Genomic DNA, 24,582 nt, shown 5'->3' on the forward strand with positions numbered 1-24,582 from the left:
TGACAACAAGCTCAGTCCGATGATGCTGTGACACAACGGCTCAGACCATGACAGACGCTCATTCCTTCGACGATAAATGCGAATCCGACCATCACCCCTGGTGAGACAAAACCGCGATACGTCAGTGAAGAACACTGGTTCAGCGACGGTGGGTTTGTGCCCATAGGCGATCTGTGAAGTTATTTGGATTTTTACTAATTTTCTTTGAAAGACAGGGTCCTGAAAAAGGGACATTTCTATTTTTGCTGAGTTTATATAGATTTTACGGACACAGTATGTTTTACATTAGTTATCTTGTTGTTATTAGTCCCACCCTTCAGCTCCACTCAACCCTTCCCATCTATTTCTTAACACCATCCATATTGGATTTCTATTTGCCATGTATGTTTTTAACTGTCCTGTAATTTTCTGATTCTCATAGTTTCTACAGATTGTAAATTAAAGATAAGTATTTTTGCTAAAAGTATTAGTATTGATTGATTGACTATGACTTTTAAAATCACCCAGTCATGCTATCTGCAGAGTTAGCTCCAGGTAAATGTTGCAATTCTTCAGCTATTCCTGGACCTGAGACCAAAAACAAGCTACATATGGACAGTACCAAAACAAATGATCTAATGATTCTGTCTACTCGCAGCTAAATCTGCAGAGCTGGAATGTTTCTATCGCCCATATATATAACATTCTATTGGTTGCAAGAATTTTGTATAATCATTTTGAATCCGTGTGTTGTTTTGCGTATCAGTTCATAAACCATGTGCCATGGAATCGGTACATCGAAAATCTCTTCCCAACTATTTTGCAATCTATGTGGCACAGCGGTACATTGTTTTGTACCTTAAATGAAACTACAATCAACTTTCTATGGCCTGTTTTAAAAATAGTGATATTTAGGAGATTAGTTCATTTTCAAATAACTGAAAGTGAGAGGTATTAATCTGAAATAAGGGAAAAAAGCCACTCTTGAACATGGTGTTAGACATTCTTACTAATCTGCTAGAGAACCAGTTTGGTTTTAAGTATAACTTTTGTATGACTGATGCCTTTAGTGAGAGGTCTAATGATTTAATATTTTATCATTTCTGCCCTCCGAACTCATATTCATAAAAAAAGGCCCTTTCAATTTTTTTCTGCTTGATTGCTCGTAAGCAAGACCATAGGCAAATAGGTCAACTGTGATATGACTAAAGAGTTAATCAGAGTGATTTTTCCACAAATAGACAGGTATTTTCCTTTCATTGACTTAAATGTGATCCTCTTGCCATGGAACCTGACCTGTAGGTGATACAAAATCATCCCTAAGCAGGTTACATTGTTCTTTTGAACTAATTGTGGGGTTAAGTTCCCTTCTAGGCTCCACTGGCTGCAGAACACCCAGTCCATGTCTCCTCCAGGCTCCCTTGATGACCCTGTGGTCAGCATCCTCCCACTCTGCAAATGCTGGTGGCATGTATGCACTCTATGAGGAAGTTGTGTATGCAGAGGGAAGCCTTGTCTGGTTCAAGGCAGATGGTGGACCTAAACACCCTCAGCCAGTTAGCGAGGATGCCAAAGGCATTTTCAACTACTCTCCATGCCCTTGAGAGGCATTCGTTTAGGATTCTCTGGTCGTGGTCCATCTGTCTAAATGGATAGGGCTTCATCAGGTCAGTCCGTAGGGGGTATGCCTCATCCTCCACAAACATGTACGAAACCACAACATTTGAGTTGGGCAGTGACTCAGCTTCCGGGCAGCTTCTCTCCTGGAGAACAGGGCGTAAAAAAAACTTTTTCACCTGTAACGGCTGTCGTCGGTGGAAGAAGGTGAGGACCAAGGTGCAGCGTGGTAAGTGTTCATGATATTTAATAATAATCAAAACAGAACACTGAATAACAAAACAACAAAGAAACAACCGAAAACAGTTCTGTCTGGTGCAGACACACAAAGACTGAAAATATAACCACCCACCAAAACACAACAGAAAACAGGCTACCTAAATATGGTTCCCAATCAGAGACAATGACTAACACCTGCCTCTGATTGAGAACCATATCAGGCCAAATGAGAAAACCAACACAGAAACACAAAACATAGATAACCCACCCAACTCACGCCCTGACCACACTAAAACAAAGAAAATACAAAAGAACTATGGTCAGAACGTGACATCACCTCTCCCACGAACCCTTCCATACGAACGCATATGGCCAGCTGTTGTTCCCATACAGCAGTAGCCCAGGTGAGAGCCCTTGCGGAAATCAACGTGATGAGATAGGCTATCTTGGAGCAATCCGAGGGGAAGGAGGAGGGCTGAAGCACAAAAATGAGGGCACACTGAGATAGACATGCCAGACAGGTGATCGGCTCTCCATTGAAGCGTTCTGGGGGGGGGTAAATGGGGCTCCCGAGAAGGTGGAGTGGCCGATGAGACAGCGCTGCTAGCAGCTGGGTTACTGAGGGGCTATGGGGATACCTCCCAGACAACCCGCGGAATTGCTCCAACAAACTGTCCAATGCCCGGTCATGGCGTTCCAACCTTTGGACCCCCTCCATAAGGCCACGAAGCAGTTCCCCGTGCCTCCCGGTGGTGGCTCCTTGGGAGGAGATATTATCGCGCAGCTGGCCCGGGGCTGCTGGGTCAGTCATGGCCAGTTCGTACTATTAGGTTTGAAGGTAAGACCCAGATGCAGACTGTGTCGGAGTAACAATGTTTATTAGAGAAACAGGGCAGGCAAACGACAGGTCAAGGCAGGCAGGGGTCGATAACCAGAGTAGTGGGGGAAAGGTACAGGACGGCAGGCAGGCTCAGGGTCGTGTCAGGCAGAGGTCGGTAATCCAGAGGTGGGGCAAAGTTACAAGACGGCAGGCATGCTCAGGGTCAGGGGCAGGCAGAGTGGTCAGGCAGGCGGTGTAACGTCCTGACCAGAGTTCTTATGTGTTTTGCTTGTTTAGTGTTGGTCAGGACGTGAGCTGGGTGGGAATTATATGTTGTGTGTCTAGTTCGTCTGTTTCTGTGTTCAGCCTAATATGGTTCTCAATCAGAGACAGCCGTTAATCGTTGTCCCTGATTGAGAATCATATATAGGTGGCTTGTTTTGTGCTGGGGATTGTGGGTGGTTGTTTCCTGTCTCTGTGTTTTGTCTGCACCAGATAGGTCTGTCTCGGTTTTTTCACATTTGTTATTTTGTATGTTGTTTGTAGTGTTTTCACTTGTTCTTTAATTAAACATGTTGAACACTAGCCGCGCTGCACTTTGGTCCTCTCCTTCACCCCTGGAAGAAAGCCGTTACAGGCGGGCTCAGAGACAGGACAGGCAAGGTTCAAAACCAGGAGGGCGAGAAAACGAGAGACTGTGGAAAGCAGGAGCTGAGACAAAAAACGCTGGTTGACTTGACAAACAAGATGAACTGGCAACAGACAAACTGAGAACACAGGTATAAATACACAGGGGATAATGGGGAAGATGAATAAAACCTGGAGGGGGGTGGAAACAATCACAAAGACAGGTGAAACAGATCAGGGTGTGACAGCATACATTACATATATAGAGCGTGTGGACATGTGGTCTGAGCAGACATTTGACAAAAAAACACGCAAAAAACTAAAAAACATAAAGCTAAGTAAGTCTTTGTAGTTGAGGCGCTATGCCTTTTAATGTTGTTTTTTTTAGCTCTGAGTCCTCTCCTAATGTACCAAAAAAAAGATACATTGTGCATTAATTTGAAGAAAGACTGCCACTATGTACTGTGGTTAGTTTGTATTACCTTATAAATTAAATTAAAGTATAGTGGCTGGTGGGGGTCTACTTGGGTGAGTGGGTCCTCCAAGAGACTGAAATGGGACGAGTGGAGGCCCCACGAACACCTTAGAGAAGTGTCTGATGCCCTCCCAGTCCCCCCATCCCAATCTCCCAGATACAGCCCCTCTCCAGTCTCACCAATAACCACCATTAAATCTTAGTTGTGATGACAAAAAAGGAAAACCAATGATTCGAAATCCTTTCTTAATCTGTCCAGAACTCGTATTCATTTTTCTACAGGTTTACCCAGTTCTTCCCTCTTTACTCCACCTAAACCAAGCTTATCCCCACCTTCCATCTTACCTTACCCAACTGAGCCAAGCTTGTCCCACCCTCCCATCCTCACTCACCCTTGCCCCCAAAGTCAAGCTTATCCCCACCTCCCATCCTTGCCCTTTCTTACCCACCCCCAATCCTTACCCTTTCTTACCCACCCAGGCCAAGTTTATCCCAACCTCCCATCTTTTCCCTTCTTCTCAGACACATTTACACCCCTCTATACATCTACTTACTCATCTATTCTTGTTCATTCAGACACAACATATACCCTATGCCTCCACACACCCATTGTTCATTTGCATTATGTCAAATATAAATCAAATCAAATCAGTAAAATAACAATACCGAGGCTACATACTGGGGGTACCGGTACAGAGTCAATGTGCGGGGGCACCGGTGTCGAGGTAATTGAGGTAATATGTACATGTAGGTAGAGTTATTGAAGTGACTATGCACAGATAATAACAGAGAGTAGCAGCAGCGTAGAATAGGGGGGGGGGGGGGGAATGCAAATAGTCTGGGTTAGATGTTCAGGAGTCTTATGGCTTGGGGGTAGAAGTGGTTTAGAAGCCTCTTGGACATAGACTTCGCGCTCCGGTACCGCTTGCCATGCGATACCAGAGAGAACAGTCTATGACTAGGGTGGCTGGAGTCTTTGACAATTTTTAGGGCCTTCCTCTGACACTGCCTGGTATAGAGGTCCTGGATGGCAGGAAGCTTGGCCCCGGTGATGTACTGGGCAGTACACACTACCCTCTGTGGGGCCTTGCGGTCGGTGTCCGAGCAGTTGCCATACCAGGCAGTGATGCAACCAGTCAGGATGCTGAGGACCCATGCCAAATCTTTTAAGTCTCCTGAGTGGGAATAGGTTTTGTCGTGCCCTCTTGATGGGCACGACTGTCTTGATGTGCTTGGACCACATTAGTTTGTTGGTGATGTCAAGGAACTTGAAGCTCTCAACCTGCTCCACTACAGCCCCGTTGATGAGAATGGGGGTGTGCTTGGTCCTCCTTTTCCTGTAGTCCACAATCATCTCCTTAGTCTTGATCACGTTGACGGATAGGTTGTTGTCCTTGCAACACACGGTCAGGTCTCTGACCTCCTCCCTATAGGCCTACCACTGTTGTGTCATGGGCAAACTTAATGATGGTGTTGGAGTTATGCCTGGCCTTGCAGTCATGAGTGAACAGGGAGTACATGAGGGAACTGAGCACGCACCCCTGAGGGGCCCCCGTGTTGAGGATCAGCGTGGCGGATGTGTTGTTACCTACCCTTACCACCTGGGGGCGGCCCGTCAGGAAGTCCAGGATCCAGTTGCAGAGGGAGGTGTTTAGTTCCAGGGTCCTTAATTTAGTGATTTGAGGGCACTATGCTGTTGAAAGCTGAGCTGTAGTCAATGAATAGCATTCTCACATAGGTGTTCCTTTTGTCCAGGTATGAAAGGGCAGTGTGGAGTGCGATAGAGATTGCATCATCTGTGGATCTGTTAGGGCGGTATGCAAATTGGAGTGGGTTTAGGGTTTCTGGGATAATGGTGTTGATGTGAGCCATGATCAGCCTTCCAAAGCGCTTCATGGCTACAGACGTGAGTGCTACCGGTTGGTAATCATTTAGGCAGTTTACCTAAGTGTTCTTGGGCACAGGGACTATGGTGGTCTGCTTGAAACATGTTGGTATTACAGACAGGGAGAGGTTGAAAATGTCAGTGAAGACACTTGCCAGTTGGTCAGCGCATGCTCGGAGTACACATCCTGGTAATCCATCTGGCCTTGCGGCCTTGTGAATGTTGACCTGTTTAAAGGTGTTACTCACATTGGCTGAGGAGAGTGTGATCACCCAGTCGCCCGGAACAGCTGATGCTCTCATGCATGTTTCAGTGTTACTTGCCTCGATGCGAGCATAGAAGTTATTTAGCTCGTCTAGTAGGCTCTTGTCACTGGGCAGCTCTTGGCTGTGCTTCCCTTTGTAGTCTGTAATAGTTTGCAAGTCCTGCCACATCCGACGAGCATCGGAGCCGGTGTAGTACGATTCTATCTTAGTCCTGTATTGACGCTGGTTCGTCGGAGGGCATACGGGGATTTCTTATAAGCTTCCGGGTTAGAGTCCTGCTCCTTGAAAGCGGTGGCTCCAACCTTTAGCTCAGTGCGTATGTTGCCTGTAATCCATGGCTCCCCGTTGGGGTGTGTACACACAGTCACTGTTGTGACGATGTCATAGATGCACTCATTGTTGAAGTCAGTGCTGATGTGGTGTACTCCTTAATGCCATCGGAAGAATCCCGGAACATGTTCCAGTCTATGATAGCAAAACAGTCGTGTAGTTTAGGATCTGCTTCATCTGACCACTTTTTTATAGACCGAGTCACTGGTGCTTCCTGATTTCATCATTGCTTGTAAGCAGGAATCAGGAGGATAGAATTATGGTCAGATTTGCCAAATGTAGGGTGAGGGAGAGCTTTGTACACGTCTCTGTGTGTGGAGTAAAGGTGGTCAAGAGTTTATATCCCTCTGGATGCACATGTAACATGCTGATAGAAATTACATAAAACTATTTTAAGTTTCCCTGCATTAAAGTCCCCGGATGAACATTTTCCTGTTTGCTTATGGCGGTATACAGCTCATTGAGTGTGGTCTTAGTGCCAGCATCGGTCTGTGGTGGTATGTAGACAGCTACAAAAAATACAGATATAAACTCTCTAGGTAGATAGTGTGGCCTACAGCTTATCATGAGATACTCTACCTCAGGCAAGCAAAACCTCAACAACTGTGCTGGAACGCGAACAATATGGGTGCTACTTTGAGAACAAAAACTCTTGCATCTTTCACAGCAAAGAGCGAGGGAGTCCTGGGGATGACTGGAGGAGCAATGGTGGAAGAGGAAGTATTGTGTGATTCTTTTGGCGTGAGTACAGTTGGTGAGAATGAGTGGATGATGGTGAAGAAGTGAACAGTAGTTTATGGTTCATGGTTGGAGTGCGATTGGAGTGCGTTTTTTTTGAGTGACCCGTTTGCAGTCTCGAAGACGGTGAAGAATGAATTGGGTAAAGTGGAATCAGTCAGAGTGACCAGGAGCGGTGATGCTGATTTTGTGTCTATCAAAAGGAGAGAGCTCTGTGGCTCAACAAGACGTCGACGTTTGATGTGGAAAGCTATGATTTTTAGAGTCGGGCACCGGTTAAAGGTGTCATCTCTGGTGTCTCGTTGGAGTGGTAGATGCACGTTGCTTGAATCAAATGATAGACAGAAAGAGGGAGCAAAGCCTATTGTTTGATGAAGTGGTTCTCCCAACTTATGCAAAACTTGGGTATGTGAGATATGCGGTGAGAAGTGCAGAAGCCGCTGCAGTCCTATAATTGTAAAAAGTTTGGACATGTGGCAAGTGTTTGTCGAAGGAATAAATATGTAGTAGTTTAAGAGTCCGGTGAAGCATATTGTTGTAAATGTGATGGGAAGGTCCCGGAGTGCCCTATACAAATGAAGGAGGTCGCAGTAGCTAGGATCAGGGCCATCCAGCAGGTCTCCTATGTGGAGGCAGTGAAAATAGCTGAAGGAGTGTGTAGAGAGAAGATGGTAGTGGATGTCCCACAGTCTGCAGCGAATGACATGCAGGAGAAGGAGCCCGACACTAATAGTGAAGAAGGTGGGCTTTGTTGTGTTTATAGTGCAAGTGATCAATTGCACTAGTCAAACAAAAAAAAAATCAAAGAAGCTAGACATCATTGTGAATGCAGAAAATAGATTTCTGGATCACCAGGTCTTTACAGCTGAAATGTTATAGGGAGTACTGAATGGAGATGTTCCTAAGCCTGTGTAGGGATATGAATTGTACAGTTTATATATTTTTTTAAACTAAAAAAACATTCAGGGTAGTAGCGTGAATTTGGTTAGTGTTTTTGGTTTTTGGTAATTAGTATGAATTTGTTCATCCAAAACATATTGTTTTTGGGGTATTATTTAGTACTCCATACAGTAGGTGGCAGCAATACACCTTATGAGTATAGTCTGCCAATAAACATCAAAGAAGAACACTGCTCTAGCAAATATTTGTATCACTAAACTAAGAAAGATCACAGCTCGTCGTTTCCAATGGGAACACATGAGTCATAGTGGGCAGAACAAGCAAGGGGCCCGGTAGAGCCAAGCACGCGCTAGCGATATCCTATTGGCGCGTTCTAGTAAACATATGCATATTTCCGTTTGGGAACGCCTACTCAGTGAAGTTCACGTATGCAATAACTCAATTGACATTTGCACTCCTAAACAGACATATTATAAAAAACTTTTGCAAAGAGTAAAGTCTACAAAACGTAGTCCACTCTGTTCATAACAGATGCTACCTTTGGTAACAGAAAACTGTATCGAGATCATATGTTTAATTTATTAGAAATATTGCAGAATTTCGGCCAAATCCATCCCGTTCATCTTCTCCCTCTGCGCGTTAGTGGGCTTTCTCTCAGTGGAAACGCCAACCGGATGCTTATCTGTCTCATTATTCTTTCTCTAGCTTCTGCCACCTTTCACCAAAGAACTTCTCCTGTGCGTTCACCGCAGATGCGGAAGTGCGACACTGGAGGAGGCAGTAATTGAGACGCATCCAATGCAAAACACAAACTGACGAATTTTGATGTGGATTTTTGTTGTTGTTATATAATTTAGATTGACGCACCAGTATATCAATCGACTCTAGGGGATTCTTACATGCGGGACTTTTAATTAGAACATTTCCGAAATTCCCCTGATACGGAAGTACTTTTTTAGTGTTGCTGACGAGACGCTGATATAGTATTTCTGAACTGGAGCTTGTGTACATAGCCAACAAACAAGTTTTGAAAGTGATAACAGTAGCTACTGTCTTTTAAACCACCTAAATATATGTGCCACGGAAGTAGGTATTGTAAATGCACAGCTACAGCTCATTTCTTGTTAATTTCATACTTTCAGCTTGCTAACGGAAGCTATGCTTCATAGTTAGCTAGCCAGTTTAGCTGTACTATTTGTCTAGCGTGGTAAAGTTAGCTAACGTTATCTAGACAAACTAAATTACTATGTCAGCTGTACCGTTTATTAGACAAGCACATATGTAGCCAACCATATTTGCTGTTAGCTAGCTACTTCGTAAAGGTTAGTAGCTAGTTATGTAACGTTAGTTAGCTAGTAATATGTTCGGTCATTAACAACACCTCCAACAGCAGCAACGTATTTGGCAGCTGCAACAACATCTCCAACAACGGCAGCAGCTGCAAACAACCCAACTCATGCCATCCCAACTTCCACATCAGCACCAGATGAACCGGTAAGACATTCCTGCATGGGTGCTCTCTATCAATCCCACTGAACCTAGATAATTGGGACACATTACATTTTTAACGTTTTTATTTCTGATAAAAATGTGTTAATTACATCCGCCATGGAGCCCAGTTTCCTAATATTTGCTGTATGTCCCAACTGCTTGCTGTAGTTTTGAAGTAATCGTGAAAAAAAACAGACCTTATTTCAGGGTATTTTTCACCCTGCCAGCTCCTATTAGTTCTATTGAGCATCATGGCACCCACTCGCCTTCTGAAAGTTATATTCCCCAGCCCATTGTTCTGCATCACAATGCCAGCTTCGCTGGTAGCAATGCATTATTTAAGTGATAATGCCAGAGAAGCTGGTGTTTGGAGGATATATTGGCACAGGGAGAGACGGAGAGAGACTAACAGGGGGGAGAGGGAGACTATAACATGGGGGAGGGGCAGAGGGCCTAACAGGATGGTGGGAGACTAACAAGCGGGGAGGGAGGGAGACTAACAGACGGGAGAGGGTGAGAGAGAGCCTAACATGGGGGAGGTGGGAGACTAACAGGGAGGAGGGAGACTAACAGGAGGAGAGGGTGAGAGAGTAACAGGAGGGAGGAGAGAGATTAACAGGAGGGAGAGGGGGAGACTAACAGAAAGGGAGGGGCAGAGGGAGACTGACTAACGGGAGGGAGGGGAGAGAGAGACTAACGGGAGGGAGACTAACAGACAGGAGCGGGTGAGAAAGAGACTAACAGAAGTGATTTTAGAATTAAAAGACTCCAAAGAACGGCCAATTTCAGGTCCAGTACCATCTTTGGGACGCAGGTGTGAAAGATTCAGCAGACTGCTGGCATTACACATCTGGCTAAAAGACTACTGTAGCTCTGCTGGAGTCACTTTTATTGATAACTTTGACACCTTCTGGAAACAGAAGTTGCGGTCTATATTCAGAACCACATTCCTGTAAAGCTTAGAGACGATCTAATGTTAAATACTGTTGAAGTAATATGGCTACAGGTTCAGCTGCCTCACCTAAGCCCATTTTTGTGGAAGCTGCTATAGACCACCAAGTGCTAACAGTCAGTGTCTGGATAATATGTGTGAAATGCTTGATAATGTATGTGATGTATGTATGTGATCAACAGAGGTGTACAGTTGAAGTCGGAAGTTTAGATACAGTTAGGTTGGAGTCATTAAAACTAGTTTTTCAACAACTCCACAAATGTCTTGTTAACAAACTATAGTTTTGGCAAGTCGGTTAGGACATCTACTTGTGTATGACACAAGTAATTTTCCCAACAATTGTTTACAGACAGATTATTTCACTTATAATTCACTATCACAATTCCAGTGGGTCTGAAGTTTACATACACTAAGTTGACTGTGCCTTTAAACAGCATGGACAATTCCAGAAAAGTATGTCATGGCTTTAGAAGCTTCTGATGGGCTAATTGAAATCATTTGAGTCAATTGGAGGTGTAGCTGTGGATGTATTTCAAGGCCTACCTTCAAACTCGGTGCCTCTTTCCTTGACATCATGGGAAAATCAAAAGAAATCAGTCAAGACCTCAGGGAAAAAAAAGTGAAAAGTGCAAATCAATCCCAGAACAACAGCAAAGGACCTTGTGAAGATGCTGGATGAAACGGGTACAAAAGTATCTATATCCACAGTAAAACGAGTCCTATATCGACCCAACCTGAAAGGCCGTTCAGCATTGTTATGTTTGGAGGAAAAAGGGGGAGGCTTGCAAGCCGAAGAGCACCATCCCAACCGTGAAGCACAGGGGTGGCAGCATCATGTTTTGGGGGTGCTTTGCTGCAGGAGGGACCGGTGCACTTCACAAAATAGATGGCATCATGAGGCAGGAAATTTATGTGGATATATTGAAGCAACATCTCAAGAGATCAGTCGGGAAGTTAAGCTTGGTCGCAAATGGTTCTTCCAAATGGACAATGACCCCAAGCATACTTCCAAAGTTGTGTCAAAATGGCTTAAGGACAACAAAGTCAAGGTACTGGAGTTGCCATCAAAGACCTGACCTCAACCCTACAGAAAATTTGTGGGCAGAACTGAAAAAGCGTGTGCGAGCAAGGAGGCCTACAAACCTGACTCAGTTACACCAGCTCTGCCAGGAGGAATGGGCCAAAATTCACCCAACTTATTGTGGGAAGCTTGTGGAAGGCTACCTGAAACGTTTGACCAAAGTTAAGCAATTTAAAGGCAATGCTACCAAATACTAATTGAGTGTATGTAAATGTATGACCCACTGGGAATGTGATGAAAGAAATAAAAGCTGAAATAAATCACTGTACTATTATTCTGACATTTCACATTCTTAAAATAAAGTGGTGATCCTAACTGACCTAAAACAGGGAATTTTTACTAGGATTAAATGTCAGGAATTGTGAAAAACTGAGTTTAAATCTATTTGGCTAAGGAGTATATAAACTTCTGACTTCAACTGTATATTTTCTGGGTGATTTTAAATATTGACTGGCTATCATAAAGTTGCCCACTCAGGAAAATACTTCAAACTGTAACCAGTGCCTGCAACCTGGATCAGGTTGTCAGTCAACCTACCAGGGTAGTTACATACAGCACAGGAATTAAATCATTAGCATGTATTGATCACATCTTTACTAATGCTGCAGATATTTGCAGCAGTATCCAAATCCATAGGATGTAGTGTTCACAATATGATAGCCATATCTAGGAAAACCAAAGTTCCTAAGGTTGGGCCTAATATAGTGTATAAGAGGTCATAGAATATGTTTTGTAGTGATTCATATGTTGATGATGTAAAGAATATTTGCTGGTCTGTGGTGTGTAATGAGGAGCAACCAGATGCTGCACTTGACACATTTATGAAATTGCTTACTCCAGTTCTAATAAGCCCGCACCCATTAAGAAAATGACTGTAAAAACTGTTAAATCCCCTTGGATTGATTAGGATTTAAAAATTGTATGGTTGAGAGGGATGAGGCAAACGGTATGGCAATTAAGTCTGGCAAATTAAGAAATCATAAACTAAATTAAACTACACTTTTAAACAATGAAATTATATAAAGAATGATAGTAAAAAGCTTTGGGGCTCCTTAAATTAACTATTGGGGGGGGAAAAACAACTTGGCTCCTTCATTCATTGAATCAGATGGCTCATTCATCACAAAGTCCACTGATATTGCAAACTACTTTGCTTATCTTGCCAATGAAAAAGTAATTAAACGTAGGGATGACATGCCAGCAACAAATGCTGACAACACATGTTCAAGTATATTGGACCAAATTATGAAAGAAAAGATTTTGTACTTTTTGAATTCCGTAAAGTCAGTGTGGAAGAAGTCAAAAGTTATTGTTGTCTATCAATAATGACATCAATAATGACATGCTCCCAGGGTCTGACAATCTGGAGGATAATAGCAGACGATATTACCACTCCTATTTGCCACATCTTCAATTTAAGCCTACTAGAGAGTGTGCGCCCTCGGGCCTGGATGGAAGCTAAAGTCATTCTGCTACCCAAGAATAGTAAAGCCCCCTTTACTGGCTCAAATAGCTGACCAATCTGCCTGTTACCAACCCTTAGTAAACTTCTGGAAAAAATTGGGTTTGACCAGATACAATGCTATTTTACAGTAAAAAAATGGGCAACAGAATTTCAGCATGCTTATAGGGAAGGACACTCAACAAGCACAGCTCTTACAGAAATGACTGATGATTGGCTGAAGGAAATTGATGATAAAATGATTGTGGGGGCTGTCTTGTTAGACTTCAGTGCAGCTTTTGACATTATTGATCATAGTCTGCTGCTGGAAAAATGTATGTGTTATGGCTTTACATCCCCTGCTATAATGTGGATAAAGACTTACTTGTCTAACAGAACACAGAGGGTGTTCTTTAATGGAAACCTCTCAAATTTAATCCAGTTAAAATCAGGAATTCCCCAGGGTAGCTGTTTAGGCTACTTGCTTTTTTCAAAAATGGCTCTCTCGGGATATGTCGTCGAAGTCGGTACAGCCACTGGGTTTCTTCATGTATCGCGCCGACAGAAATGAACATCTTTCTGGGAAGAAGGGCGGGGTTGTATGTTTCATGATTAACGACTCATGGTGTAATCATAACAACATACAGGAACTCAAGTCCTTCTGTTCACCTGACCTAGAATTCCTTGCAATCAAACGACGACCATATTATCTCCCAAGAGAATTCGCGTCAGTTATACACAGCTGTGTATATACCCCCTCAAGCAGATACCACGACGGCCATCACGGAACTTCACTGGACTCTATGTAAACTGAAAACCATATATCCTGAGGCTGCATTTATTGTAGCTGGGGATTTTAACAAAGCAGAATTTAGGTAGCCTTGTTGTCAAGTTTATCAGCATATTGATTGCAGCACCCTCGCGGGCAATACACTGGGCCATTGCTACTCCAACTTCCGCTATGCATACAAGGCCCTCCCCCGCCCTCCCTTCGGCAAATCCGACCATGACTTCATCTTGCTTCTACCGTCCTATAGGCAGAAACTCAAACGGGATGTACCCGTGACTAGAACCATTCAACGCTGGTCTGACCAATCAGAATCCACGCTTCAAGATTGTTTTGATCACGTGGACTGGAAATGTTCCGGGCAGCCTCAGAATAACATCGATCTATACACTGACTTGGTGAGTGAGTTTATAAGAAAGTACATTGGAGATACTTTACCTACTGTGACTATCAAAACCTACCCTAACCAAAAACCATGGATGGATGGAGGCATTCGCGCAAAACTGAAAGCGTGAACCACTGCATTTAAACATGGAAAGAGGACTGAGGGTCTACAGGCAATTACAGACTACAAAAAGAAAGAAGCTGTCTCGGTCCCAGCTGGTTATCTCAAGGCCTTCAGAATGCTAAACAGCAATCACTAACTCAAGGGGCTGCTGCCTACATAGACTCAAATCATTGGCCTCTTTAATAAATGGATCACTAGTCACTTTAAACAATGCCACTTTAATAATGTTTACATATCTTACATTACTCATCTCATATGTAAATACTGTATCTTATACCATCTCTTGCATCTTGCCCATGCCGCTCGGCCATCGCTCATCCATATATTTATATGTACGTATTCTTATTCCATCCCTTTAGATGTGTGTGTATTTGGTAGTTATTGGGGAATTGTTAGATTACTTGATAGATATTACTGCACTGTCGGAACTAGAAGCATTTCGCTACACTCGCATTAACATCTGCTAACCATGTGACCAATGCAATTTGATTTGACTACCTGTGCTAATTAAATTACTGTTGCCCCTATCTGCATCTCTAAAAACTCTGGGGGGAAACAGAAGACTGACCCAACAAACATGTTGTCACTGAAAAATTGTCGGCTGCAACTGTGTGGTAAAACGTTGTACAGTAAGTGTGTATTTTGCATTTGTGACGTTATCTTAAAGTAGAGGGATTTATGCTTCTAAAACCATACCGCAATTGACAACCAATTCACGTTTAGATGGAGTATTTGGCTGTTTTGGCATCCAGAGCCAATTTGCCCTTTAAACAGAACATGTAAGGTCCTTGGACTAAGGATCAACGTCAGGCTCCTTGATTCCAATATTGGGCTCTGACTGTTGGTGACTCAATGTTGTCACACGATTTGCTAGTAACCGGTTATCGATACTCAACTCCGATTGATATAAGAGAACGGATTTGAGCATTCCTCAGATACTGAACCTAGTAATAAATTCAGAAGCACCTTATCCACATTTTTGTCTAATTTTCTAATTTTGATGTCAATCAGACCACCACCACCTAGCATGATCTACCTCTGCCCAGTTCCCCGGGCCTCTCTCCTTGCCACCAACCCCATGCTGCAAGGGGCACTGCTCATGCAACAACCGATGCGAGGTAAGTCTGTCTTCTCTTCTCGCACAGGAAGGTGGTTGATATTTTTAGTAGCATATAGAAGAGTCATAATGCTGTGGATGTTATAGGGAAAAGGAATTATCCTCCAAGTACATACAATGTCTTCCTCTATCTATAGGTAACATGCGAGGCTTGGCCATGGGTAGTGGGCTACCCTTTACTTCATTTTTGTCAGAGGGGACAAGGCAATCTCTCCTTGGACCAGCTCCAATCCCCCAAGTGGGATTGTCCTCATCAGGACCCAATCATTCCCTTACACACTTTTTAAACAAGGTTCATCATCTCTTCTTCTACCACTCAGAATCTGAGAACCTTTCTGGGCAGGACCCCTACAGTATAGGCTACATCTACAGTACTACTACTACAGTATTATCTTCTGTACTTAAATTAACATGGAGCAACTGCACATCCTAAAATGATCTGTGAGTGTAAACTATTGACTAATGATTTAATGATGTGTGGTGTTTTGTTGTGTTTGTGTCCAAACAGGACATTAGTGTTAGGAAGAGGAAGAAGGAACAGACAGGAAGTGCTGGGGGCCAGCTGAGCTCCAGTAGTGCAGAGGGGCCCGGGGAGAGGGATGATAGGACTACCAATACAGGTGAGTCCCATGGTCTTATCTCACTTATACACCCGACTCTGTAAACCCTCTTAGCTAACCTGGCAACCACACCCATGAGAAAGTAACAATAAAAATCCATGTTTGACAGTCAATCTTCTGTGTGTGAACAAAGAAAATGGTGGTCTGGGTTGTCAAAAGTAAAGTACCACATTAGATACTGTTACCTAAACAAATAAATTGAATATAGAAGTACTTTTGGTGTCATGAAGAAAGATGGCACTTGATTTTGTTCGTTTTTACCCTATTATTTAAAACCTGACGGACAACTATGAAAAGCTCAAACCAAGTTTATTCACGCAATGGGTCAGACAGCTGAACAGACAAAGACATGTTCCCACCAGCGCAAGTGTATATACCCCAATTTAGGTGCAGTCTCCTCCTTCCCTCTAAACATAACTTTCTGCCTAGCAATAAAGATGTAAAGTGATGTGGGTAATAAACTGTTCCTTCTCCCTTAATGTGACCTGACCTGACCGTGGCCCCCATTCCTCACTAATCCACAGCTCTCCACCCTTATCAGTGACCGCAACCATGTGATTGCCTTTTCCCTTACTTAGTAACATTCCAAGCCCCTGGCTCATATTCAACCATAATTGATTCCACCATATTTGTTAATTTTACGTATAATCATTCACTTCTGGTGTAGCAAGTATTTCAAATTACAACAACTGAAGCCAGACTGTGGCCCTTCTCATTATCATAAGATACCTGATGTCTAACAATAACATGTTCTGCTAGAATGTAAACGTTCAAGTTTATAAGTCAGAACCCAACAATTTAAAGTGTCTTGATATGCCCATTTCAATTTGTTATGATCTGGGTATGTGTTATCCTTGTTTTACAGAGATGCAGGAAGCGGAATCAGTTGGACAATTCTTTGCAAAGCAACAGGTGCCTGAGATGAAGAAGCAGAAGATGAATGGGTAAGTATCTAACAGGAGTTGTTCAGTAGGGCTCACCGCACAATGTTTTGCCATGGAAAACAAAAGTCTGTCACTCTGTTGTCTACCTACTGAACACAGCCCAGTTATTCTGCCTACCACCACAGCTACATTAAATTTAAACCTTTTAAAAAAAAAAAATTTATAATCTTTTTATTTTCTGGACCGGTCTTATTCACAGGTCAGAAGAGCCTGTGAATATACAAATTGGACAAGAGGCAGTCCAGAAGTATGATAAAAAAATGTCAACAGATGTATCTCAGCCTGTAGGTGTGTGTTTTGAAGTTTTTATGTCACTCTTGATTCTGACACATTGCTGTTGTAATGAAATAGGAATCATATCAATGGTATAGATATTTGCAACTGACATGAACTAGGTCATCAGGGGTGTATTTATTAGTGCACACTGTTGCCAAACTCTTAGCAACAGAAAAAATTAGCAATGAAAACAAGTGTTTGTAATTGGACAAGTTCAGCATAGTCCCTTCGGCTGTTTGCTTCCATTTGATTTCTAGTGAATATAGCTCTGCTTACAGCTAAACCATTGCCCTTATATATTGTTTATTTTTTTATATGTATCCTGCAGGTCCAGCTTTTGTTTTAATTCATCCATTGTTGTTTTAGCGCACAATATATTTTGCTTTTCGATAGATATCTCTGCTCTCGAGTATAGAGGAGGAAGCACTTCCATTGAAGTGGCGGAGGAATGTTGCGAAGAAAGTATAACAGCTGACGTAGGTGGACACTAAAGGAATTTAATTTCGTAAACCTGATTTTCAAAAAAAAAAATGTTTTTCCATCTGCGAGTGTTGTCTGTGCTGACACTGGATGTTGTCCTGTGTGTTGGGCTAAAGCATGTTCTGGGGGTAGGCACATCCCTGAAAGTCACCATCCAGCAGAGCAGCGAGAGCCGGGCATTCAGCACAGGCCTAGAGGAGTTGGCTGCAGCAACAGCCACGGGGACCCCCTGTGGTGTAGAGGGACAAGGTGAGGACAGTGGAGCTGCGACTGACAGCCACTACTGCTACATCTGCAGCAACCCCTACCACAACCAGCAGGTGAGGACAAAGCCACACACGTAAAGCTAGCACAAGTACTATTGTTAGTTTTTACCCTGTTATTTAAAACCTGACGGACAACTATGAAAAGCTCAAACCAAGTTTTATTCACGCAATGAGTCAGACAGCTGAACAGACAGACATGTTCCCACCAGCACAATTCTCCTCCTTCCCTCTAAACATGACATCTTTATTGCTAGGCAGGAAGTTAAGTGATGTGGGTAATAAACGGTTCCTTCTCCCTTGACCTGACCTTGGCCCCCGTTCCTCACTAATCCACAGCTCCACTCTTCAGTGACTGCAACCATGTGATTGCCTTTCCGTTACTTAGTAAGATTCCAAGCCCTTGGCTCATATTTCAAGTTTAGATGTCAGGACCCATCACTATAAAACCAAACAGCTGCTTGGGGAATGGACTGTCAATGTCATGCTTGTTAGTTCCTTTGAACCTAGGAAAGCAGAATGTTAGGCTTTCTCACATTCTGAAAGTGATGCACCTGTGTACATCCAACTATAGAATTGAAATAATACTACTTTTTTTGCAGCGTCACACAATAGAACACAGTTTTGTATAAATATATATATATATATATATAAACAATGATTTCAGAAAGCATTCAGACCCCTTTCCATTTTCCAAATTTTGTTACGTTACAGCCTCATTCTAAAATGGTCTAAATAAAAACATTTCCTCAATCTACACACAATACCCCATAATGACAAAGTGAAAACAGGTTTTTAGAAATGTTTGCCAATTTATTACAAATAAAAATATATTATTTACGTAAGTATTCAGACCCTTTGCTATGAGACTCGAAATTGAGCTCAGGTGCATCCTGTTTCCGTTGATCATCCTTGAGATGTTTCTACAACTTAATTGGAGTCCACCTGTGGTAAATTCAATTGATTGGACATGATTTGGAAAGGCACACACCTGTCTATATAAGGTCCCACAGTTTAAAAGTCTCTGACATAGCTATTGTGTTACAAGACTCTCACTAGAACTGGGCGCCCAGCCAAACTGAGCAATCGGGGGAGAAGGGCCTTGTTCTTGATCACCTCCCTGACCCCGATGGTCACTCTGACAGAGCTCCAGAGTTCCTTTGTGGAGATGGGAGAACCTTCCAGAAGGACAACCATCTCTGCAGTACACCACCAATCAGGCCTTTATGGTAGAGTGGCCAGACGTAAGCCATTTCTCAGTTAACTTCACTAGGGTAGGGGGCAGCATTCGGAATTTTGGATGAAAAGCGTGCCCAAATTAAACTGCCTGCTACTCAGGCCCAGAAGCTAGGATATGCATATAATTAGTAGATTTGGATAGAAAAAACACTACATTTTTCCAAAACTGTTAAAATAATGTATGTGAGTATAACAGAACTGATATGGCAGGCGAAAACCTGAGGAAAATCCATCCAGGAAGTACTATTATTTTTGAAAGGCTGTTTTTCCATTGAAAGCCTATCCACCATACAAAGACTTAGGACCCAGTTCACTATCTATGGCTTCTTCTACGTGCGGCCAGTCTTCAGGCATTGTTTCAGGCTTTTACTCTGAAAAATGAGGGAGATACAGCACTTTCAATGAGTGGACAGTGGAAATTTCCAGACATGAGCCCAGCGTGTGATCGGGAGCGAGCCTTTCTTGTTTCTCCTTTTCTATTGACGAAGCTTTTGTCTGTTTGAAATATTATTTATTATTTATGACAAAAACAACCTGAGGATTGATTTTAAACATCGTTTGACATGTTTCTATTAATTTTTATTGTACTTTTTTGACTGGATGTTGAGAGCACGCATTGTGCCTTTGGATTACTAAACTAAACGCACCAACAAAACTGAGGTTTTTGGACATAGAGGGACATTATCGAACAAAACAAACATTTGTCTAACATGGAGACCTGGGAGTGCCACCAGATGAAGATCATCAAAGGTAAGTGATTAATTTTAACGCTATTTCTGACTTTTGTGACACCTCTCCTTGGTTGGAAAATGGCTGTATGGTTTTCTGTGGCTAGGCGCTGACCTAACATAATCGCGTGGTGTGCTTTCGCTGTAAAGCCTTTTTGAAATCTGACACAGCGGCTGGATTAACAAGACGTTTATCTTTAATCCTATGTATAAAACTTGTATTTTTCATCAATGTTTATGATGAGAATTTCTGTAATTTGATGTGGCTCTCTGAAATTTCACTGGATGCTTGTTTGAGACAATGATTACTGTACATAACGCGCCAATTTCAACTGAGGTTTTTGGACATAAAGATTAACTATCGAACAAAACACATTTATTGTGTAACATGAAGTCCTGTGAGTGCCATCTGATGAAGATCAAAGGGTAGTGAATAATTGAATCGCTATTTTTGACTTGTGAGCCCTCTCCTTGGCTGGAAAATGGCTGTATGGTTTTCTGTGACTAGGCGCTGACCTAACATAATCGCGTGGTGTGCTTTCGCCGTAAAGCCTTTTTGAAATCGGACACTGTGGTTGGATTTACAAGACGTTTATCTTTAAAATGGTGTATAATACTTGTCTGTTTGAGGAATTTTAATTATGGGATTTCTGTTGCTTTAAATTTGGCGCCCTGCAATTTCACTTGCTGTTGTTGAGGTGGGACGCTACCTTCCCACTTATACCAGAGAGGTTAAAGGCACATGACAACCCGCTTGGAGTTTGCCAAAAGTCCCCTAAAGGACTCTGACCATGAGAAACAAGATTGTCTGGTCTGATGAAACCAAGATTGAACTCTTTGGCCTGAATGCCAAGCGTCACGTCTGGAGGAAACCTGGCACCATCCCTACTGTGAAGCATGGGGATGACAATATCATGTAGTGGGGATGTTTTTTAGCATCAAGGGAAATATGAACGGAGCAAAGTACAGAGAGATCCTTGATGAAAACCTTCTCCAGAGCGCTCAGGACCTCAACAGGACAATGACCCTAAGCACACAGCCAAAACAATGCAGGAGTGACTTCTGGACAAGTCTCTGAATGTCCTTGAGTGCCCCAGCCAGAGCCTGGACTTTAACCCGATCGAACATCTCTGGAGAGACCTGAAAATAGCTGTTCATCGATGCTTCTCATCCAATTCTCAACATTGATATTGTTGGAGACCGTAACCAATGCCAGCCATAGTTAACCATATAGGCTATAAAGCATTGGCTACAGGTTAAACAATTTACAGTTCTGATTTTCTTCCTATCATAACCATCAATGGGGCAAATAAGGGGTTTCCTTGAAATGGGAGAATTTGAGCTTTACAAAAATGACAGAAGTGTTACTATACTCCTAATATTCAACAAATTCTCATAGGAAAAAAGCTACCGCAACTCGTATTTGCGGACCATGGCGTGAGAGCAGCAACACCGATGAATGAATAACAGATGCTCAAAGGGAAAATAGAGCTTCATATGTGATCATATCAAAAATGGCCTACATGAAAGTAAGAGAGCAAACATTGTTTCTAGTTGAGGTTATTTACAAGTCAAGTGTCCAGTCTTTGCATCAGTTAAAAAAATTGACGAGTGACTGAAGTGACCATTTGGGAGTGTGTGGGAGAGCCAGGCATATCAGCTCAATCAGACCATGCAACTAAAATATGTCAATTCTGCCAATGAGAGGATAGCTTTTAAAGTCTGCATGCATGCTTAGGATTGGACAAAACAGATGAAAAGGAGCTTCATTTCATATTATATTTCTATTAGTCTCACGTGGAATTCTCGTCTCGTCAACTAAAATGAAAAGCAATTTGTTATAGTTTTTTCCAGGGAGTCTCGTTATAGTTTTAGTCAGGAAAAATAGGTTGTTAATGAGTATTTTTTGTCATAGTTATTGTTGACAAAATTACTACTGTATGTAAGTATAGATGCTCTTGCTGTGAAATGAATGGTCTTTCCACCCCTCAAATGAATTTTGTCTGTCTGCCCCTTACCTGCCTGCAGAATTTCCAGAACCATATGAACGGATTGGAACATCAACAGCGTATGATGGAGATTCAGCAAGTGAGCAATGCCTGTCTGGTCAATCTATTACCACGGGTCGGCGACTCCCTACAGGGCACACACAAAGCTGGGTAAGGGGCAAACTCTATTACCATATTACTCACTACACTTCTCTATCATCACAATCCGCTATCAGTGTTGGTGAGACTGAGACACGGGGGCTGGCAGTAGTCAGGCAGCCTGGCAAATACAACAGGGTGGATTTCAAATTCTGTTTGGCTATATTCCAGGGGCAAAAAGCCAGCAGGGGTGCAGCGCTGGTGTGCAACCTGCCAAACACACTTTACCGGCGAACTCATCGAGCACCGGAGAACCAAGGAGCACAAGGTAAAGGTGACGTCAGAGAGAAGCACTAAGGTTGGGGAGAGTAAATAGACCAAATGGGCTTTGTGGATAATGGAAGCGGGTAGAGACATAACATTGTTAACATTTTCTTCCCTCTGGTTTCTAAGCTATCAAAGCAGTCCTCACGTCCCTTCTGCACCGTCTGCAATCGCCAGTTCAGGACGCCACGGAAGTTTGTGGAGCACATGAAGTCCCGAGAACACAAGCAGAAGGTGGAGGAGGTGTGTGCATGTGAATAAACAACAGTAGTGCATAATAATGTGTGTTTATGAAATAGCAAATATTGTAGAATTTCTCATTGTCATCCATGGACCTTTAATTTTTGGTTTGGGGCATTTGTCCTTGTTTATCATCTATGACTATTGACTAGTCTCGTTTGGCTACTAGCCACTTCAGTCAACATTTCAATGCATTACCAAGTGAAAATTAGACAGTTGGGATTTGTCCCTCACTGAGCAATGCACCGTTCATGAAGCACAATGCACCGTCCATGACCTGTTTAGCTCAATGTTGATTCACCCCATGTCCTCCTTTTGAGCCCAGCTCCGGGAGGAAGGAGAGCCAGAGGTTATTGAGGAACTCATCACTGTGGATGCAGTGGGATGTTTTGAGGGAGAAGAGGACTTTGAGGAGGAGACCCACAAGGATGAGGATAGCAGGGTATTAATGGACTAAATTTCCCAAGGAACATAACTGCCATGCGTCATTTACATTTCTTTCCAAGTGTTTAATTTCTCACTCTGTTTTTGCAGGGATCGCAGCCCGGTCAAAGAGCCGTCCCGCTAGAGCATGTGGGGGACTACGAAGCGTTTGATTCCGAAACACAATACGGTGAATATGCTGTTGTTATGATGACACACCCAGCCACTCAAAGGATTGAAAAAAACGAAACTGTAGGACAAAGTGAGACGAAGCATTGTTATTTATTTCCCACCTCATTTATATATCTCTCCATTATTTTCTCCAGGTTCAAGCTTTGTTGTCCCAGTGGCTGGTTTCCTCTGCAGACTGTGCCATAAGTTCTTCTATTTCGAGTCCACGGCCAGGCACTTTCACTGCAAGTCCCTCATACACTTCCAGAACTTACAGGTATGCGCCATAGACCCAATGGCATTCATACTTAGTAATTGCTGCCGTTTGACAACAAGACACTGACACATATCGCCTCCACAAAGTGCTTGCTCTCTTTTCATTCCTCACATTTGCCTCTTATGTCTCTGTATTAGAAGTACAAAGCCTTGAAGAATCAAAAGAGCTCCGCTGCGGAGGACACCGAGAAGACAAGGACATGCAGCCGAACAGTGGGGGACTCCCCTGACCTGAGAGAATACAAGGTGGTTATCCAAATGGATAATGACTGTACAAAAGACTGCAACATGGCTAGGAACAACACACATCTCTGTGGTACCTCCTCTACCACAATCAAGATGCATCCTGTTGTCTCTACTCAGGACAAGGCAGAGCAGGACAGTATCTCCACTGCCACTCAGCAGGTCTCAGAACAGCTGGACTCAGACTCTGTATTGCCAAATACCGCAGTCGCTGTCCATAGGCCGTGCTGCTGTGCCACCCAGCCTCCTTCTGGCTCAAGCTGTGGATTGGAGAACACGGTGAAGCTGTCTCCATGCCAAAGCTGCCAAAGGTCCCAACCAAGCCTCCAGGAGTATGGGCATGTTGTGACTGGAGAAAAATGTTCCTGCAGAGGTGGATGTGCTCTTGCTTTTCCTGCAGGGCAGCAGGACACAAACATGAGCATGCCTCAAACTGCAAGCGAGCCACCACGAGGCAGCCTCTTGGAAAGAGAGCATCTGCAGCAGGAGAGCTCCACACTGTTGATGCCACATATACTCGAACTGGACGAGGACAAAGAACTAGTCAACAGAGAGGAAGTGGAACTAAAGGAGTCAGCTGGGAGGATGCCAGGAAAGTCAAGGACCACATCGAAAAGAATGGCCTCCAAAACGAAATCCACAAGGACAACCCACACAAAAACATGAGCGCAGAACCCAGGAAATTAACACAAACTAATCCTCACAAGTCGTTAATGATGAGATATCTACACATTGGGTGTGTGTGAGAGATTGAATGAGTCACCCAATATACGATTTCAGACAAATCCTGTTTGGTTACAGTAAAGTAGGCCTAGTTTAGTTTGAATAGAATATACAGTTTGTGTTACTATTTTATTAAGTGATACCATTCACAGTATTGCAAGGTATCTCCAATCACAGTGAGTGAGGCCATATTATGTTGTTTTCTTTAACGTCTCTAGGGGGTGTGGGACGGTAGCGTCCCACCTGGCCAACATCCGGTGAAATTGCAGAGCGCCAAATTCAAATTAAATTACTATAAATATTTAACTTTCA

General features: G+C 43.0%; 1 protein-coding gene across 4 annotated transcripts; it reads left to right on the forward strand.

Annotated features, from left to right (window-relative positions):
- The first annotated feature begins 8,622 nt into the window (after positions 1–8,622).
- On the forward strand, positions 8,623–24,582 carry ciz1b (cdkn1a interacting zinc finger protein 1b). Of its 4 annotated transcripts, none has more exons than XM_039013114.1 (16): positions 8,623–9,350; positions 13,859–14,006; positions 15,128–15,234; positions 15,371–15,525; positions 15,742–15,853; positions 16,719–16,797; positions 16,997–17,085; positions 17,467–17,549; positions 17,670–17,873; positions 21,812–21,942; positions 22,102–22,198; positions 22,324–22,437; positions 22,760–22,876; positions 22,969–23,047; positions 23,184–23,305; positions 23,443–24,582. In XM_039013114.1, exons 3-16 carry the CDS (start codon positions 15,144–15,146, stop codon positions 24,211–24,213), a joined length of 2,244 nt encoding a protein of 747 aa, XP_038869042.1. In that variant the 5' UTR covers positions 8,623–9,350; positions 13,859–14,006; positions 15,128–15,143; the 3' UTR covers positions 24,214–24,582. The 4 variants fall into 4 exon arrangements, with proteins under 4 accessions (XP_038869042.1, XP_038869041.1, XP_038869040.1 ...); XM_039013113.1 differs by lacking the exon at positions 13,859–14,006 and having other exon boundaries at positions 8,623–8,946; positions 9,247–9,350; XM_039013112.1 differs by lacking the exon at positions 13,859–14,006 and having other exon boundaries at positions 8,623–8,942; positions 9,247–9,350.

Source organism: Salvelinus namaycush, chromosome 18 (assembly GCF_016432855.1).
Source record: "Salvelinus namaycush isolate Seneca chromosome 18, SaNama_1.0, whole genome shotgun sequence".
Taxonomy (NCBI): Eukaryota; Metazoa; Chordata; class Actinopteri; order Salmoniformes; family Salmonidae; genus Salvelinus; species Salvelinus namaycush.

Coding starts and splice junctions, on each gene's coding strand:
- ciz1b (XM_039013111.1), top strand. CDS start 9,313: ATGCCATCCCAACTTCCACATCAGCACCAGATGAACCG. Junction 22,438..22,759: donor ACAAGCAGAAGGTGGAGGAG/GTGTGTGCATGT, acceptor TTTTGAGCCCAG/CTCCGGGAGGAAGGAGAGCC. Junction 23,048..23,183: donor TGATTCCGAAACACAATACG/GTGAATATGCTG, acceptor TATTTTCTCCAG/GTTCAAGCTTTGTTGTCCCA.